Source organism: Helicoverpa armigera, chromosome 4, assembly GCF_030705265.1.
Source record: "Helicoverpa armigera isolate CAAS_96S chromosome 4, ASM3070526v1, whole genome shotgun sequence".
NCBI lineage: Eukaryota > Metazoa > Arthropoda > Insecta > Lepidoptera > Noctuidae > Helicoverpa > Helicoverpa armigera.
The window spans coordinates 6389033-6406844 of NC_087123.1; the positions used below are offsets into that span (position 1 = coordinate 6389033).

Below are 17812 nucleotides of genomic sequence, written 5' to 3' on the forward strand. Positions count from 1 at the left end.
ATTTTTGAGGTCTGATTTGGTCCAGTTAATTATACCAAAGGAATACGTTAATACGGGGATTGCGAAGGTGTTGATCGCTTTTATTGTATTTCGTGAGTACAGTTGTGTTTTAAGAATTGTGTTAAGGCGGTGTTGGAATTGTTGCGTTAGTTTATTTTTGGTGTCTTTCTGTTGTATCTGAGATGACTGTGCGTACCCTAGGTATTTATAGGTCTCCTGTTCCTGTAACGATTCTATTTGCTCTCCAGATTCTGTAGTGTAGTGGTGCCTGTAGTTCTGTCCTGCTCTAACTGAATTTATCTTACATTTATCTATACCAAATTCCATTTTTATATCGGTAGTAAAATTTTCTGTTAGGTTAGCTAATTGGTATAGATGGTTTTCGGATTTTGCAAATAATTTTATATCATCCATATATAATAGGTGACTTAAGGCGTTGTTTTGATTTTGAGGTTGTTCGGTATTTTCGTGGTCGGCTAAAGGTATTCCAAATGGGCTTGAGTTTAGTATATTAGAAAGTGGGTTTAGAGCAAGGCAGAACCACAGCGGACTCAGTGAATCTCCCTGAAAAATCCCTCTTTGTATTTTAATTGGATTGGTTTCTATTGTTTGGGTTGTCGTTGTGAGTTTAAGTACAGTGGTCCATGTACTCATCATAGTTTTAAGGAACTTTACTAAAGTTGGGTGGATTTTATAAATTTCTAAAACTTGAAGAAGCCACGAATGAGGAACAGAGTCATAAGCTTTTCTATAATCTATATACATACTGAATAAGTCAGATTTGGTTTTTAGGGTCTTTTTCAGGATCACTGAGTCTATAATCAATTGTTCCTTGCAGCCTTGGCTAAATTTCCGACATCCTTTTTGTTGCTCAGCTAGTAAGTTGTTGCTGTCTATATGTTTATAAATTAACTCAGAGATACAGGATGTCATAATTTTATACAAGGTCTGCAAGCATGTTATGGGTCTGTATTTAGCGGGGTTAGAGGGGTCACTAGGGTCTTTGGGTATCATGAATGTTGTGCCGGATGTAATGTAAGACGGTATTGTTTCGGGGTTTTGGATAAACTTATTAATAAAAGTGTGTAAATAACCATGAACTGCTGTAAATTTTTTGTACCAGTAACTATGAATGTGGTCTGACCCTGGCGCTTTCCAGTTGTGTAAACGGGAGAGTACGTTTTGAAATGTCTGTGGGGATATGTGTTCGAATACCATTTCTGGAGTATTACTGTTATGTGTCTGTTCTGTTTGTATCCATTCTGCCTGTGTGTTGTGTTCTATTGGTTGTTCCCAGATATTTGACCAGAAACTTTGTAATATCTCTGGGTCTGGAGTGTTACGATCATCAGAATTTAACGGGTTTGCCTGCAAATTCGATGTAGCCTGTCTGATATTTCGATAAAATAATTTTTCGTTGTGTGTAAACTGGTTGTTTTGTTTCTTCCTTTGTGTGCATGCTGTGTATCTCTGTAGTCGGCCTGTTACGACTGAAAGTTTTTGTCTGAGTGTGTCCAGAATATGTATTGCTTGTGTGTTTGGTTCTTCGTGTACTGTGTGTGTTTTGTATTGTTCAAAGATTGCATTTATGTGTCTTAGTATCTTCCTACTTCTGTTGCCATTGATATATTGTGTGACCTTACCAAGTTTTGATCTTAAGTCATTTAACTTCCTCTTTAGTCGTTTTTGCCAGCTAGGGTCGTACTCTTTTCTGATAGTACTGTTATGTTCTTTTGGTCGAAGTTCAATCTTCGCCCCATTCACCTTAGCCGTGGTCCAAGCTGCACAATATATCACTGTCTGTACTGTGTTAAAGTCTGTATTTTGGTTAACGTTTTCAGGGATAGTAATTTTGTTCATATAACTGATGATTTTAGCTAGGTGTTTTGACGGTTTCTGTTTAGGGATATAAATTCTATCTGTTGGACTTGTTTCTTTGTAGAAGTTGAAAGCTAGTTGGAATGTTTCATCAATAAATTGATCTCTTTGTGTGTTTATGGTAGTTGTTGGTTCTATATTAATTACTGTGGTATTAGGAATTTCAGTTGGAGCGGTATGCTCTGAAGTAGGGCTTATGTCTATCAAAATTGTGTCTTGTAAGTCAATGAGCGGTGAGTCAGAGTTTTCGTTGTAGTCGGGAATTTCTGTTACAGTATTGTAAGTGGTATTTTGCCTAAGTTCTTCTGCTATTTCTTTTTTAATTGAATTTAATCTATCTATTGTAATATATTTATTATTGATTATTAATCTCCTCTGGTCAGCTATTCGCTGCTCACTGAGATGGGCAAGTGAAGGGTACCTGTTTATAAAATCTACATACATGGTCTTCCGGTATGCCGTTTCATTTCTGCCTAGGTCTGTAACTCGATAATATGATCTCATGATAGCCTCGTTTTGCTCATTTGTCCATCTCATACGTGACTGTGTTCGGTTTTGGGTGTTGCGTGTTTCAGATGTTGTGGGTTGTATTCGAGTGGTCTGGGTTGACATGGATTCTATATTGCTGTGCTCAATGTTAGACTCAACGTGATGCCTATGGTCAGACTGTAGTTGATTAATTTGTTCTTTTACTTCTTCGTGTATCTGATCTATTTCTGCTTGTGTTATTAATTTATTCCGGACTATAGCTCTGCGTTGATCACCTATTCTTTGTCGACTGACTTGCATGTTGGGAAATTTTTCTATAAACTTAGTGTGGAGGGGTTCGAGGTAAGTTCGTGTGTCTGTACCTAATGCTGTTAGTTGTAAGTATGTACGCAGGATAAATCTGTTCATCTCATTAGTCCATCGTCTGCGTGTAGTAGGAGCGCTCGTAGTGGGTGCAAGCTCAGAGTCAAGGTTGACATCCTGCACAACACTAGCAAGCGTGCTGGTGGACAAGGTCGATGTTCGCCTTGTCATGTAAGAGGGGCGAGTGGAAGGGATGGAAGAGAATAACGAAATAGTATCTTCGCCCGAGGAATCGGCTGTAGCATCTACGCCGTGAGCCCGCCTGCTCAACTCACTGCGACCGGCTGTAGCTTTATTTTCGGTGAGAGTCCGCCTGCTCAACGCCTCACCGCCGATGGTTCGCATGCTGTGGCACCCAGCATCGGCTCCAGATGCGCCCCGGCGCTCCCCGGGAAGCGACCGTAAATTGTATCTTCTTTCACTGTTCATCTCCATAAAGGGTTACCTTAACCTTGTTAGCCGTATAAGTTTTTATTGTATACGTGTCCGCCCCCCACGTGGTCTGATGTTCGACGCGGACGTAAGGTAGGATTTTATAATACACCTACACACCCACAACATTGCCGTGGACTAGGGCATGAATACTATCATATCGAATACACATTTAGAAGGCAGAACCGCATTGACAGATCGCAATATATTTACTGAACGGCACTAGCCGTATGCCGTGCGCTATTTATAACTATACTTTATCTGGTACCGGGATCCAAATGAACCAAACGCTAGTTAAAGCTACTTCTCATGGACTGACAAACCGGCAGCTGGCCTTGTCTTGCATTTGTTGTACGCACTCTTCCAGGGAGGGGGGTAGGCTTCACCAACCAAGCTAAAACTGAACGTTAGACCCGTCCCGAGGGACGCTAGAGATCGTGTCGCGTCAGCTGCCACCATACCTTAGGGCCCATTTTGGATATTACGGTGGTAGATGGCAAGACACGCATACTGGACAGGCTAGGTTTGGGGGGTTGCCGATGCCTGTCAAGAACGGGGCAGATTAAAGGAAGAGGAAGTGACGAAATACCACTTCGGTGTATACCAATAGCGCTTCTAAGGAAAGTTGCCACCGACCGACGAGACACTGCGCTTGCGTTAGATTTGTATATACCAGTAAAGGGTGAATAGGCTCGCGATGGGGCTTAATATGAGCACGCGCCCAGCATGGCTGGAGATTGTCTTGCCCAATGGCAGTTGTACTTCGTAGTACCCTGCCTTAGGATTGGGTAAGACATTAGAGCATAGGGAACGTGACCGCTAGAATCTTCTGTGTTAGTCCTGGCGGTACACGTACGACATGCCAACTGCCCTGTGGTAGCCCATGTCACTAATCGGGGGTTGTAGTTTTAAAGTGTAGATTGAAACATACATTGTTGTACGCAAGCGTTATGTATATTTTATGTTAGGTAGGATTGCTACTCCTCTCACTCTCTATCAGTATCTGTAATTCAATTTGTACCCTGCATGTTAAGTTTGATTTGATTTGCTGACGTCCCGTCTACCCCTGTCCCTAGTTTTTATTAGGCGGGACTAATAGTAAAGTTAATGCATGGTCCTCTAAGGTGGAAGAGCGTCCAGTAAGGTGACGAGCTCTACAGGGTTGCGCGGATGGCGGGGCGCAACCTCTTCCCCTCCGGGGGAAGCCTGCGGTATTTTTATATGTTAGGAAAAACGAAAATTTTTACAGCCTAGGGTTGTCATGGAACAGTTACAATATGATTGTATAAAATGATTTATTTCTTGAATAGATCTATAATCTATGAACTGATTGTTTAACCTTTTGATTTCATTTGGTCTCGTATTTTTCGGTCGGTACTTACTCATTAAAGATCGCTTACGACTTAAATCGTAAGTAGGTATAACACGTCACGATATATTCGGGTTTTTCAGCTCAATGTCATAGGAAACTCTGAATGCATTAGAGATACATATGAAAGGTAGTAATAAATTATGTAGAGAGCATAAAATTACAAATGACCGATATTTTAAAATAAGAGATGATCAAACACCTGGTGGCTATCAAATGACACGCATTCTAGTTTGTTTCAAATGTCAAAATTTTGTGGTACCTATTGCATACTTTTTACCGCCTTCCCAAGAAGTTCTCGATTTACCGAATGTATGTTTTATCTTTGCCTTTTATCCCTAGCCGTATTCCCGCGGTTTCACCCGCATCCCGTTAGAGCTACTGCCCGCACCGGGATTAAATATAGCCTGTGTTACTTGCAGATACTATAGCTTTCTAATGGTGAAAGAATATTTAAAATCGGTCCAGTAGTTTTTGAGATTATCCATTACAACCAAACAAACAAAGTTTTCTTCTTTATAATATAAGTATAGATAAGTATAGACAAGAAATGGCACCGACCACATGCTGAACGTTTTGAACATTACAACCAACATACCATATTAGGGTGCATCCACATCTGGCGAATGCGCCGCGAATGCGCAGCACGCGAGCCGATCGCGAGCTGTCCGCGAGCTGCGCGCGTGCATTCACTGCAATAGTTTGGTGCGCCTCTTTAGCGCAACTCACGCAAGGCTCGTATAGAGCGCGCGATCTGCGCGCAATCAGTTCTCGCCCTTACAGTTCCGTATATTGGCTCAGTACTATCGAAGATGGCAGACGTCGCGCGCCGCCTGCGCGCCGCTCGCGTGCGGCGCATTCGCGGCGCATTCGCCAGATGTGGACGCACCCTTAGAACATTCCACCAGGCATTCGATTTTTTTAAACTAAAGATTTCTACTTACTTGACGCTATACCTACCTAAGGAGCTTCAAAATAATATTTTAAAAATATTTAGTAAATAAGAAAGAGAGAAAAAAATATGTCACTATTTGCCAAATATTTTTAAATTCATAACAGCTTTGAACAAAATAACATACACATAAAATGAGAAAGATACATTGATTTTTAAGAACGAATAAACAAATGTTCGAATTAAAACAAAACACACGTCAATGACGTCAAGCACGACATGTATATGTCAATGCATGAAAGGGTCAGATGACATGTAAGAAAGAGTAAACATTACAAAAAAAAAAAACAAAAGACACGTCAATGACGTCACGCACGAAATGAAAGGGATGGATGATATGTAAGAAAGAGTTAACAATTTTTTAAAATAAAACAAAAGACACGTCAGTGACGTCACGCACAAAATGAAAGGGATAAAATATATGTTAGAAAGAGCAAATAAATTATTAATGAAACAAAAGACACGTCAGTGACGTCACGCACAAAATGAAAGGGATAAAATATATGTTAGAAAGAGCAAATAAATTATTAATGAAACAAAAGACACGCCAGTGACGTCACACACGAAATGAAAGGGATAGATGATATGTAAGAAAGAGTAAACAAATGTTTGAAAAACAAAAGACATGCCAATGACGTCACGCACGAAATGAAAGGGATAGAACATATGTTAGAAAGAGTAAAGAAATTATTAGTGAAACAAAAGCATAGATGTAATATATTACGTCTATGAACAAATGACACGTCAGTGACGACACGCACGAATCGAAAGGGAAAGATTTATAAATAAGACAGAGCTAAATAAATATTTAATTCAATTTTCAGGAAAGACATAATAATCCCTTTTTTTTTTTCATACGAAACTAAACCCTAAACATGAAGTGTATAAGGTTGATTTTTCCTAGAAAGGCTCTTAAAGGTAACACTGGGGAGCCTAAGCTATTGCTGGCTCTGGTTTGATCATATTTTAGGATTTTTATATTTATTTAATAACTAGCGAGCTGGTCCGTGTTAAAACTTATAAAGTATCCACTCAGCTAATCATCTTCATCTTCTTCCGAGCCTTTTCCAAATGATAAGATAAGCTGCGATACAGCTTCGATTCGATTCTTCTATCCAAAACAACTTTTACTATCTTAAACATAAAAATACTGTTTTATTTAAAAGAACAAGATGTTTTGTACAATACAAAGGTGGTCGTCATCTTTCAGAGCCGAGCGAGCTTACATGCAGAAAAGTTCTGAGTGTAACAGTTAACAGTGCGTAAATTGAATTAAGGAACTTGATAATACAATGTCTTATATATATTTTTTTTTGTATTTCTTTTTTACAAGCCATTTTAATTTACAGATTATATCAGGCTCATCGTAACTGTAATAATGATACCACGTATAACGTCAATGTGATGATTGTGAAAAACACTATTAAAGACTGCAAGGCTGTAATTTAATGCTCCTTCAACCTTTGGAATTCATGAAAACACTTTTTTTTGTTCATTCTTAAATTACGATTTGATATAAGCTAGATATTGAGAGTGCATTGCATCTTTATCTCGTATTCTAATTTAATTATAATATTATGCAATTCATCCATTTAGATGAATTAGATTACTGTTATTGATATTTTATTGCTGTTGTACGTCATTCAATAAAAGGTGATTCTCTTCAGAAATCAATTTAAATACGAACTAGAGTATTTAATAGGTGTGTTGAAGATGGAATAATAAGACATCAAATTAGTTCAAATTAATATAATCACGGAAATAATTTTTCAATACTTCTTTTTTTGCTTTTTGCATAAATAACAATTTATGTCCATTCAGACATATCCTGCTTGAAGCAGTTTAGGTATCAAGTTACCTCTTGGTAGGTAGTCAAATATAAATAACATTTATGTACAAATAGCAACTATTTACAAAAGTTCAGGTGAATCGTAAAGTCTAAAGGTTGATGTAAATTGGCATATCTAGATTAGATAAGCATTTACTTCTTCTGGACCTTCTGGAGGTAAGCCAGAGACCTGGCGATGGCTTCAGGGATGGCGGGGGGAGTGGGGATGGCATCACCCTGTAAAAATGAAAAGAAAATGAATTAGTTTAATAAGCGACATATCCAATCAACGATGTTACAATGTCTATCAAGTGGTCTTTGTCTTATATTATCTTGATTATCTCTACACAAATTATTTCGTGAGAACAGCGCCACATCATTAGTTTTTTTTTGCCAATTTCGGAAGCTCTGACATTTGGTATTTTGGCTTAATTAAAAGCTCATATCCTATTTTATTATACACACTAATTGATGTACATCTTTGACATTAATACCAATAGATTAATTTGGTATTTTTTATGTCTGATCTTTATGCTTCATTAATTGCAATAATTCATCAACTTACAGAAGCTTGGTAACCGTTCTCGTCAGCGGTGTAGGTGATGCTGATGGGCTGGCCCTCGGGGGAGATCCATGAGAAAGATCCCTGGGAGACGACTGGCACTAGAGGGGGGTTTCCACCGAAGTCACGGGGAGTACCCTGGGCCTGGGCGGCGATGCCGTTGTCGATCTCAAGACTGGAAAAACAAAATGCTTATAGAATAGTGGTCTTTTAAAAAATAGTCTAAAATATAATTTTGATGATGAGTACATACGCGTAGTTGAAGCTGCCATCAGGGGCGGAGTCGCTGTCGTAGCGGAGGACGTTGGCAGCAGCGTCGTTGTTGTTCACACGGCTGGCCACAGCAATGGGCCTGCCAGGTTGGGCCTGAGGCCTGTATTGGGCGGCAGCGACGGCCAAGACGGCGACGAAAGCAACCTTAAGACAGAAAATATAGTTTTTTAGATAACCTTTCACTTAATAACACTCACACAATTAAACCAAAACAATATTCATGAAACTTACGAAGAATTTCATTTTTATTTTTTTGTGGATGGATAAAAGATGATGTGAAGATCTGTTTGGTAACTGATGTCTATTGATGAGACTCTTTTCACTTTTATACCAATCCAAACCACATATTTTCGCAAGATGGCATTGATATTGTGATAATGTTTGCATATAGAATAATTAATTACTACAATATGCAACATTTAGTTGTCTATTAAAAGAATTGATCGGGTGGAATTGAATGGCAAATGTACCAAAATGTCAAATTCGGAGCGAGTGTATAATTAGCCGAAAATTATTATTCCTCGTAAAATACATAATGTTGAACAAAGTTCATCCTTCTTTTACTCTGTATTTCATCTAAATAGCTCCAGAAGGAACATGGGTGGGGCAAAGTCTGACACTCCCTTGTTGTTTAACCACGGATGGATGGAAGCCTCTGGTGGCCTCACAAGCACTTGCAAGCTCCATATCTGGGTTTTCTCAAATACAACATCTGCTATCAAAATAGCCAACGTCAGCATCAGAAGACACAGTCAGCCGTCCGACTTGATACTTCGTCACTCCCTACCAATTTCTAGAGCAATTTCGCTGGGCCCCAGGAATTGAACCCAAAATTAAATTCATTCATATTCAGATCACGACGCATTCGCGTGTAATGTATTTTTAAAGTCTGTTTTTGTATAAAATTGCATAAATTATATCTGAACGTATATATTGCATTTACTAACAAAAAAACACGTTGATTCAAAGATTGGTCTTGGCTTAAGCCACTAGTAGTTTGGAGTTCAAAGTGAGTTCATTGCTCAAAAATATTACCTATCTTGATGAAGCCGTGTCATCGTTGAAACAAAATAATACAAACATTATTGAGGAAGAAATAAGCACCATATTCTGTTTTTACGAACAGACAAACATACAATTAATCAATCAACTTCTCTAGTCATTGTCTCGGGAATAGGTTCCTAGAAATGATGGAGTGTAATAATTTGTTTTAATTTTTTGCTTAAAAACAGATCGTACAAAAACTGTCGGGTTCGTATGTTGAACTTTAGCTTGTAAGCTTACAAAATCTTAATCGATAAACTAACGCTGTTCAGTCATCGTTATCGTGATTTATACCAGTACAATAAAAAATAACGAGACTCTAGCCTCGTACTACCTAAGCAAAGTATCAATTTGCGGCAATATTTTTTTCGAAAATAACAGCAGTTATTATTTTGAAAATATTTAAAGTAAACCTTGAACTCTTCAAGATAAAGGATTCCTTTTCTACTAGTGACTTCTTAGTACTTAGAACCTGACTCTGTTTTGTGTCAATAGGTACCTATAATCATTCCTTAGACTCCTCTTCTACTTTTCACTGCGTAGTCTCACTAACAAAATTAAACTCCTTTTGATCGGATAAGCAAAATAGCAGTTCAGATTACTTAAAATTGCAATATAAGCAAAAATACACTCACTTATTTTTTTTTCATAAAATCTAAACTAAATTGAACTCCAACCCAAAAATACTTGTCAGTAATTCGACCGGACAACATCGATACATGACTCAGACAATAAGAATGTTGGAGAAATATTTATAACATTACTGTCAAAAGTCAAATATTCAGAGGTAATTTATTAATTTTCTTTTTTTGCATCAAATGACTAAGTCTCAAACAATCGGCCCATTAATCGATTTTGTACGTATGAAAATCTACCAATACCTTGAAAAGAGATGTGTAATTCCATTTCAATAATACGTTACATCAAGTTTACTCAATAAACTGAGACGAGTTTTGCCTTGTAAGGCAAAGGATATGGCTCCACCTACAGGCCCGTAAAATCTCAGGTAAGAACATTAAACTAAAAATACCTCAGTTATTGGGAGTAATAAAACAACAAGCTGAGTTTACATTTTTTAATTTGTGGTTTCGAAATATCTTACATCGATTGGCTAATTAGGTTTAGGGAGCTTTGGGCAGATGAGCCCCACTTGCTCTGAAACCGTTTTCGTCGGCGACATAGTCTACTCTGTATTTAAGACCATCATCGCCTATGTATTCGTAGAATCCCCTAACCTTGGTTCCACCACCGACTCCGTTGACCGAAGCGTCAACAATTCCAGACTCTTCAGCAGCAATTCCATTGTTAGTTTCGTACGCGAAGTGGTAGTTGTTCTCGTCGAAGGTCCTGTCTTCCCTGAGGACAGTGGCAGCGGCGTCTGACACAGACTTCTGGTAGATAGCTGCAGGGGACCTGGTGCTCGCGACGAATGGCTTGGGCGTAGAGTACACGAATGGCTTGGGTGTGGAGTACACGAATGGCTTGTAAGTCGATACTACGGGGACCACTGGTGTGCGGTACGTCACTGCTGCCGGGAACGCTGTGGCTTGTTCAACACTGTGGAAATAAAAACAATGTGGTTAATTAACTAAATGTATCAGCGTAATTTAATTAAACAATTTAGGTGGACATTACCTAAATAAGCCTGATGATCTGTGATCTTTTACACTTAGGTATTTTACCAATAAAGCTTAAATTGGAGTAAAAAAACAAAATCAATCTAGAATTGGATTAATCGGATAAATAAAATTAATCATCAGCTTAATTTTGTGAAGCACCGTGAAGAAACCCACGCCCTGATTAGACATTCGTAACACGTCCTTGAACTGTCAGTGATAATGTCATCTGTCACGTTAGGCGAGCAGCGACGCGGATGTACAGAAATGAAGATAATATCAAAAACCACTCATCATCGTAACACTACCTCTTGAATATATCAAAAGTATTGTTATACTCGTACGTAAGTTATTTTTAGCAACAGTTTCCTTACACCTGCGGAATAATAATGTTGACGTAACCCCAAGACTTTGTCATTGTACCACAGTCAGCCTGTCAAGAAATGTTAAACTTAGTCGACATGAAGACAGATGTACACATAAAGAAAAAAGGATGTGCTATTGTGCTCGTATAAGTTGAAATGATGCACCCCGCTAGCACATTTATGCGCACAAACTCTACAACATGGACTCAAAATGCGAGCTCTAGCCCCAAATAAAACTACCTGAAGCAACTTAAACATGTACTTTTAAAATGAGAAAATTAAATATTTTCATTTTAAGTAACAACTGTGGAGAATGATATTTCTTAATTGTTATGAAACCTTTCCTGTTTTATTTAATCTATCAACAAAATGACATCTATAGAAGTGGCGGAGGTATTGGAACATGGGCCTTTAAAGGCCGTAAGTTCAAATCTAATCCCACTGAACTATGCAAATGTAGATGCTTCCTGCATGACATTTAAATCGTGAGCTTATTGATAAAATTCCTGTTTTGGTACTTAATGATGATATCAAGATTTGTACATGGGTACATTTCTTAACTACCACTAACTACTACTTATCCTCCTATATGTACCTAATATCTAGCATGTAAAATCATCTATGTATGAATATTAAAGATATAATTATTTATTTAAACTTATTCTGTTCCACTGCAGGATTATTTATCATCCATCATACTACATACTGGCCAATAAAGAAATGCTTTCTGAAACTGCTAACTGCTGGGTCTTTCAGCTTTTTCCTAAGCTGCAAACGTAAAATATTCATTCCTTTCCTAATTAATCTGCTGACTATAATAAGTTTTTATCTATAGTTACTTGTAACTACATTTTATACACAAAAAATAATCTTATACCTATATAAAATGAGAATGGCTGGACTGATTTGCCTTTTTTTATTTTAAAATGTTTGTAAAGTTCTAGGGAAGGTTTAAACCATACGAAGTTCGCAGGATCAGCTAGTAATTATAATAATTCCTCTCACCTGTCACCATAGCTGACCGCTGGAGTCAGAAGTTCCCGATTGAGCGCCTGATAGTACAAAGGCTGGTTGTACGCGTTGTAGATGGAACCGTATTTGCCATTCCTATATGCCAGGCTCTTGTAAGCTCCGTTGTAGAGCTCAGGGTGGTACCGACCGTCATCATCAGCTTGGGATAGGCTGACTGCTGCCAAGGCAAGGACTACGAACTAAACAAATAAGAAATCAGAAAATTAACACACAGAATACACTTATATAGGTATTTATTACCGTCAATGTTATTTGGGTACGAAACTTTTAAGCTCCTAGACGACTAATAGATGAAGCGCTATGTGTTACCGCTAGACATAAAACTATTCAATTTGTGTTAGGAGCTTTGTGACCATAGAAGCTTCGTTTATTTTTTTATTCGGTACATTTTTTTAATTCTACTAAAATAAGTATTCTTATTAACTTTGAATTAAAAAGAAGCAGGTTACAATTTTTAGAATTACATTTGCATTTTATGATGCATAAACTAGCTGAAGTTATAAAACTTATTTTTATACTTTAAAACAACATTTTTGTAAGAAGATTTTTTTGCCTCCCAAAGGAACGTAATTAATCATTCATAGGTTTTCATAAGAAATCATTCAAGTACTCTCTCCATACCTGTACACATATTTTAGTGGGGCAGGTAACTATTGCTGTTTTTAAAATGACTTCCATTACTTGAGAAAACTGATATGTTTTAAGTTAAAAAAATTGGTTGGTTTATGAACATACAAACAGTTTACAGATGATTGATTTCGAAAAGCTCAATAAATATAGCTCTAATTTAGGTTTTAAGGATTTCCAGCTTAAAAAGATTGTCTAACACATTGCTATGAATAAAAAAGGCTTCAGCTTCACAATAGTAGTGTAGACTTAAAATCAAAGAAAATATGAAAATATAATCTGTAATACCCGTGATTTATCGTTAGTCACGACAAATAACTGATCTGTACATAGGTATGCAATTGTATGAAACTACACTGCCAGTTTAAAGTAAAGTCAATTTTCACGTAGTTTTAGTGTTGGCGTAGGAAAGTGTGTGAATTAAATATTTTTAATTGATTTGTATAAAAAAAGGTATAAATGTTTAACTAATGTTTTGGTTAGTGTCGAACTAGGCGCACGATTTCAGTTATTTTGAAATTATGCAAATTAGAAATGCTTTTCCTACTCACAGTGATCGTTCTCATTGTTTCTCCTAGCTTCTTTCCAATGGAATAACGCGAAAACGCCCATCGATTCTTTATATACGACCGCGAAATTCGAAAATGGAGTATTTATTACAACAATACCTCCGCTTAAATTGCAAAAATGTAAATTCAAGTTGTGAAGGCGTCGTTCACTATCGCTTATTTGGGCCTCCATGAGATATATTACAAGTGACCGCACCCAAAACTAGAATACTTAGATCACTCAAAGAACAAACCGCCCACTGTACAAATACTTGGCGGAAACTCGACAACAGCAGGTTACTCCATACTAAAACAAGCGAGACCCCCATTAACATAAAGAATGAGAGCATTTGTTAAGACTTGTTACCTTCGTTTACATGGAACTTGGTGTCACCAAAACTGTCTATATACAGAAAATGCAAGGTGAATCCTATGGCAGCAGTAACTATCACTTTTGCAAATTCTGTTGTTACTTTGAATAAAAATCATTAGGTATTTAACTTTCTTAATTATTTTTTGTACTTTTTGTATCTACTTACAATAAAAATACTTTTAAATTGCTCTGTAATCAATGAAAGTGTTGGTAACTATGTATGTATAAAGCTTCTTGCGCTCTTGGTTACAGCTACCTATGTATGTTTCTCATTTTATTAGTACTTAAGTGTAAATAGGGAAAGTCCATTTCATTAAGCTGTAAACATTTGGTTTCTGCCTCAGGTACCTGAAGTTCCTCTTTGAGGAGTACATGGTGGATCGCCACGAAGTCACCCTGTACGGACGTACTTTGGCGGAGAAAAAACGGGTATCTCACATTAGGTAACTTCCACTTATTGCATGAGCTTTCAATGTTTTGAAAATATTCAATTATATTTTACTTTCTTTTTTTCCTTTATTTATATACTTCGTCAGCCTCGTGAAGTTTGTCAAAATGATTACAAAAATAATTATACAACTACAACTTGACAACATACAGAGTTGGTACCTACCTACATCCCGCCAAAATATTCCGCATCCGACGACTCAATGCCATTCGTTTTCAAATTCAAGTAATTTTAGGGTGGGGCTGCGGGTTGTTGGGGCTGCGGGTTGTTCGAAAGAGATACCGCGGCCCTGGTACATAAAAGGCCTATGACGGAACACGACGATTTTAGTCAGTAAGAGTCTGACACTCCCTCACCGCTGCTAACCCACAGCGGGAGGGGTCATTTGATGATTTTACGTCGATAAAAAAAAAAAGTAATTTTAGGGTACCCATCGATTGCATGTATATCATGCCAAATAGATTTAATTATTGAATATGAGGACTCTCTTTATCTCTCTCCGACCTGGTTGAGATACACTTACTAAACTCTAACCCAACTATTCAGATACCACCCATCCCAGGCTAAAGCAAAAATTGCCTTGGCAATAGATGCTTCTGTACTGTAGAATAGTTGATGGATATAACATCCACAATATAATTAACTGTTTTTGTGTTTCATGCAATCAACCACAAATTATTTTTTCATCAAAGTTTATTTTCTGTCTCAATATATAGTTGTCTCAAATTCGATAACTGTCTCATAAAGCAGCAATAGAGGTACCTAAATTCTGCCCAAAGATCAAACAACAAGCTCATAAATATTTATAATATAATTTATTATTATGTATTATTCACACTTTTGTATTGTTTGCTCATCTCTAAGTTCGCCATCGAATATTTATTTAGAATAATCTAGTTTTGATTGGCGTTAATCATATGTATCTGTAACATTTGAGTCCAAACTCGTTTTTAATGGAATGTGCTAATTTTTTTCAAGTGTTGCATTTTTCCGAAGGTCAAAGGCGTTGTCCTGTTTGGTATAACTGAATCACTTATTCTTAGAAAATATCATCCTAACCTTTTGAAAACCACTGCGGTTTGATATTTTATTTTATTCTTGTTAAGGATGCAAATGCATTTATTTGAGGGTCAATAGCTAACTTTATTACCAATGGTGTCATGAGATTAAGATAAAATGAAAATGTTTATTGTTTAATGGTTGATAAATAATATTTTAGATGAGCAATATATGGATGGGCAATTTTATAGTATGGTAAATTTTTGAGTATTAAAAATATTCCTCACATATTTTCATAAATAACATCATATACCTAGTCACAAATGAAGGACAAGTTACAGGTAAATAGGTACTAAATAACTGGTATAGGTATTTATAACCTCTATTAAGATCATGAGAAGATCTAATTATTTAACTTGGGGTAAGCTCCGCGACCATACTAAATGGATGTGCATCACCACATTATGTGAAAAAGTTTCCTCGCTAAATGCAGAGCGTTAAGAAACAGAAACGAAAACCCAAAGACATATACTCATACATACGATACACACTTGAAAAGGAAAAGGTTATGTACCTTCCTTCTGACGCAGCCAGAAAAAAGAAACTCCACCTATATCTACGATAGTGACACAATAACAGATAACTGCCGATTTTATTATCCTACATATCTGAGGATTTGCTGCCTAAGATAGGATTTTGACATTAGCCCTACGCATAAATTAGTGAAATCTGCCGTACGTAAATCAGAAAATAACATACATACAAATAAAAATTACGGCCGAATATAATTTTCTTCGAAATAACAATGTGTAAAGATTCATTTGTATCCCGTTAGTTTAATAATAAAGTGATAATAGGTTAATTAATACTTGACATTCAATTCTTATTTTACGACTTTTTTCACGCCTTTTTATTATTAAACATACTATCTAATAAAAATACGAGGATCGAGATAAAGGCGACGTTAGCCTTATTAAGTTCACTTCTATTAGTATTTTATTGAATTAATTTTATTACATGTTTTGATAGTTCTTATCTTTAACAAATCCATATTTTGAATGCAGTCACTTGGTTTAAATGATTTTATCCAAATAGTTTCTTGAAATATTAGTAGTGTCATCTCCCGAGCCTTTCCCAACTATGCTGGGGTCGGCTTCCAGTCTAACCGGATGCAGCTTAGTAACCGTGTTTTACAAGGAGCGACTGCCCTATCTGACCTCCTCAACCCAGTTACCCGGGAAACCTCAATATCATCATCCGGGCATTATTACCTGGAGAGCCTTTTTCCATCTACCTATATTAAGACCTGCGTCTAGTCTTCTAAGATGCTGCTGAGTATCAGTATTTACATGGAGCGGGTGCCTATCTGACCTCGGCAACCCAGTTGGGCCTAGGAAAAACTGGTAGTCAAACGTTCTGGCTTCTGGCTTTCCGTAACGACTGTCATGTTGTTGAAATGATTGCCAAGACTCACCAATTCAACAATAAATTGATGGATCTGTGCGGTATTTAATCAGTTTTTCAGAATGAAAAAATCAGTGTTTCCGAATAACATTATTTTGCTATATAAAAGTAACGATAATGAAACCAAACATGTGTACTGCCTAATTTACCCTAATTGGCTTATTTTCTCTTATCCACTCATCGAAAAACCACTTAGATTGTTTACTCAGATAAATCAAGATTTCTTTTGTCATAATTAATTCGTGCATTTAAAAAAAAACATACTGCCTAGATTTATTTATGTTTTATTAAATTAAGTTCGCTATACGAAAGAAAGCTAAGAATAGGTTTTTAAATTGTCGTCCAAATACTAAAGTGATGTAGATAGTGATTTTGCTAATAACAGAATAGTAGGTTACTGTTAGTCTTATCGTCCCACTGCTGGGCACAGGCCTCCTCTCGGAGACGGAGAAGGATTGAGCATTAACCAATACGCTTGCTCAATGTGGGTTGATGATTTCAGACTTTATAGTCCAGGTTTCTTCAAGATGTTTTCCTTCACCTTTTTGTCAGCCATTGGTGTCTAAGAATATGTTTAAAAAGTACATATGTCGCAGGGATATGATAAAAACGGGGATTTGATCAATTCCCTAAGGGATTTGATCAAATCACGGAGGATGATAAAATATCAACACGATTTTAACTTTTCCCTAAACAAATCTAGTGAATTGAACAAATCCCTAAATTGGTTCCCTGCGACACATACATACTTAGAAAAGTTGCATTGGTACTTGCCTGACCTGGAATCGAACCCACACCCTCAAGCTCGAGAGGTTGGTTCTTTACCCACTAGGCCATACCGACGTCGAATAGTAGGTATTCTTTATAAAAGAATGGATGGGGGCTGAACAACCAACAACAATATTTTTTTTATACGTTCATGACGTGGAACGCAGCACTAATAGTCGAGCGCTCTCAACATAAATAATTAAATCCACGCGACAAACGTCAAAAGAACATCAGGATCATTATTGAAATTTTGACCTTTATTATAAAAATTAAATCATTAAATTTTATCTATTCTAAGTTTAAATTATATTTCAAATATCAAGCAGTCAAGAAAAATGTTGATACTAATGTTAATCCTTTGGCAAGGTGTTTACGTAAGTTC

At 36.9% G+C, this 17812-nt stretch overlaps 1 protein-coding gene across 1 annotated transcript; it reads right to left on the reverse strand.

Moving 5' to 3' along the window:
• Positions 1-7438: 7438 nt before the first annotated feature.
• LOC110384203 (uncharacterized) lies at positions 7439-13529 on the reverse strand. The gene is made up of 7 exons (XM_064034316.1): positions 13382-13529; positions 12177-12382; positions 10321-10747; positions 8378-8536; positions 8127-8290; positions 7877-8048; positions 7439-7548 (listed from the first exon to the last, which is right to left on the reverse strand). Exons 1-7 carry the CDS (start codon positions 13394-13396, stop codon positions 7465-7467), a joined length of 1227 nt encoding a protein of 408 aa, XP_063890386.1. The 5' UTR covers positions 13397-13529; the 3' UTR covers positions 7439-7464.
• Between the last annotated feature and the right edge of the window lie 4283 nt (positions 13530-17812).

Bases quoted from the DNA above. Each gene is read 5' to 3' on its own strand.
- LOC110384203 (XM_064034316.1), bottom strand. The intron at 8,537-10,320 runs GCTCCCTAAACC...AATTAATTATTC, and splicing joins GTGGGGCTCATCTGCCCAAA to TATATGCAAACATTATCACA. The intron at 8,291-8,377 runs GTAAGTTTCATG...TTCTGTCTTAAG, and splicing joins AAATAAAAATGAAATTCTTC to GTTGCTTTCGTCGCCGTCTT.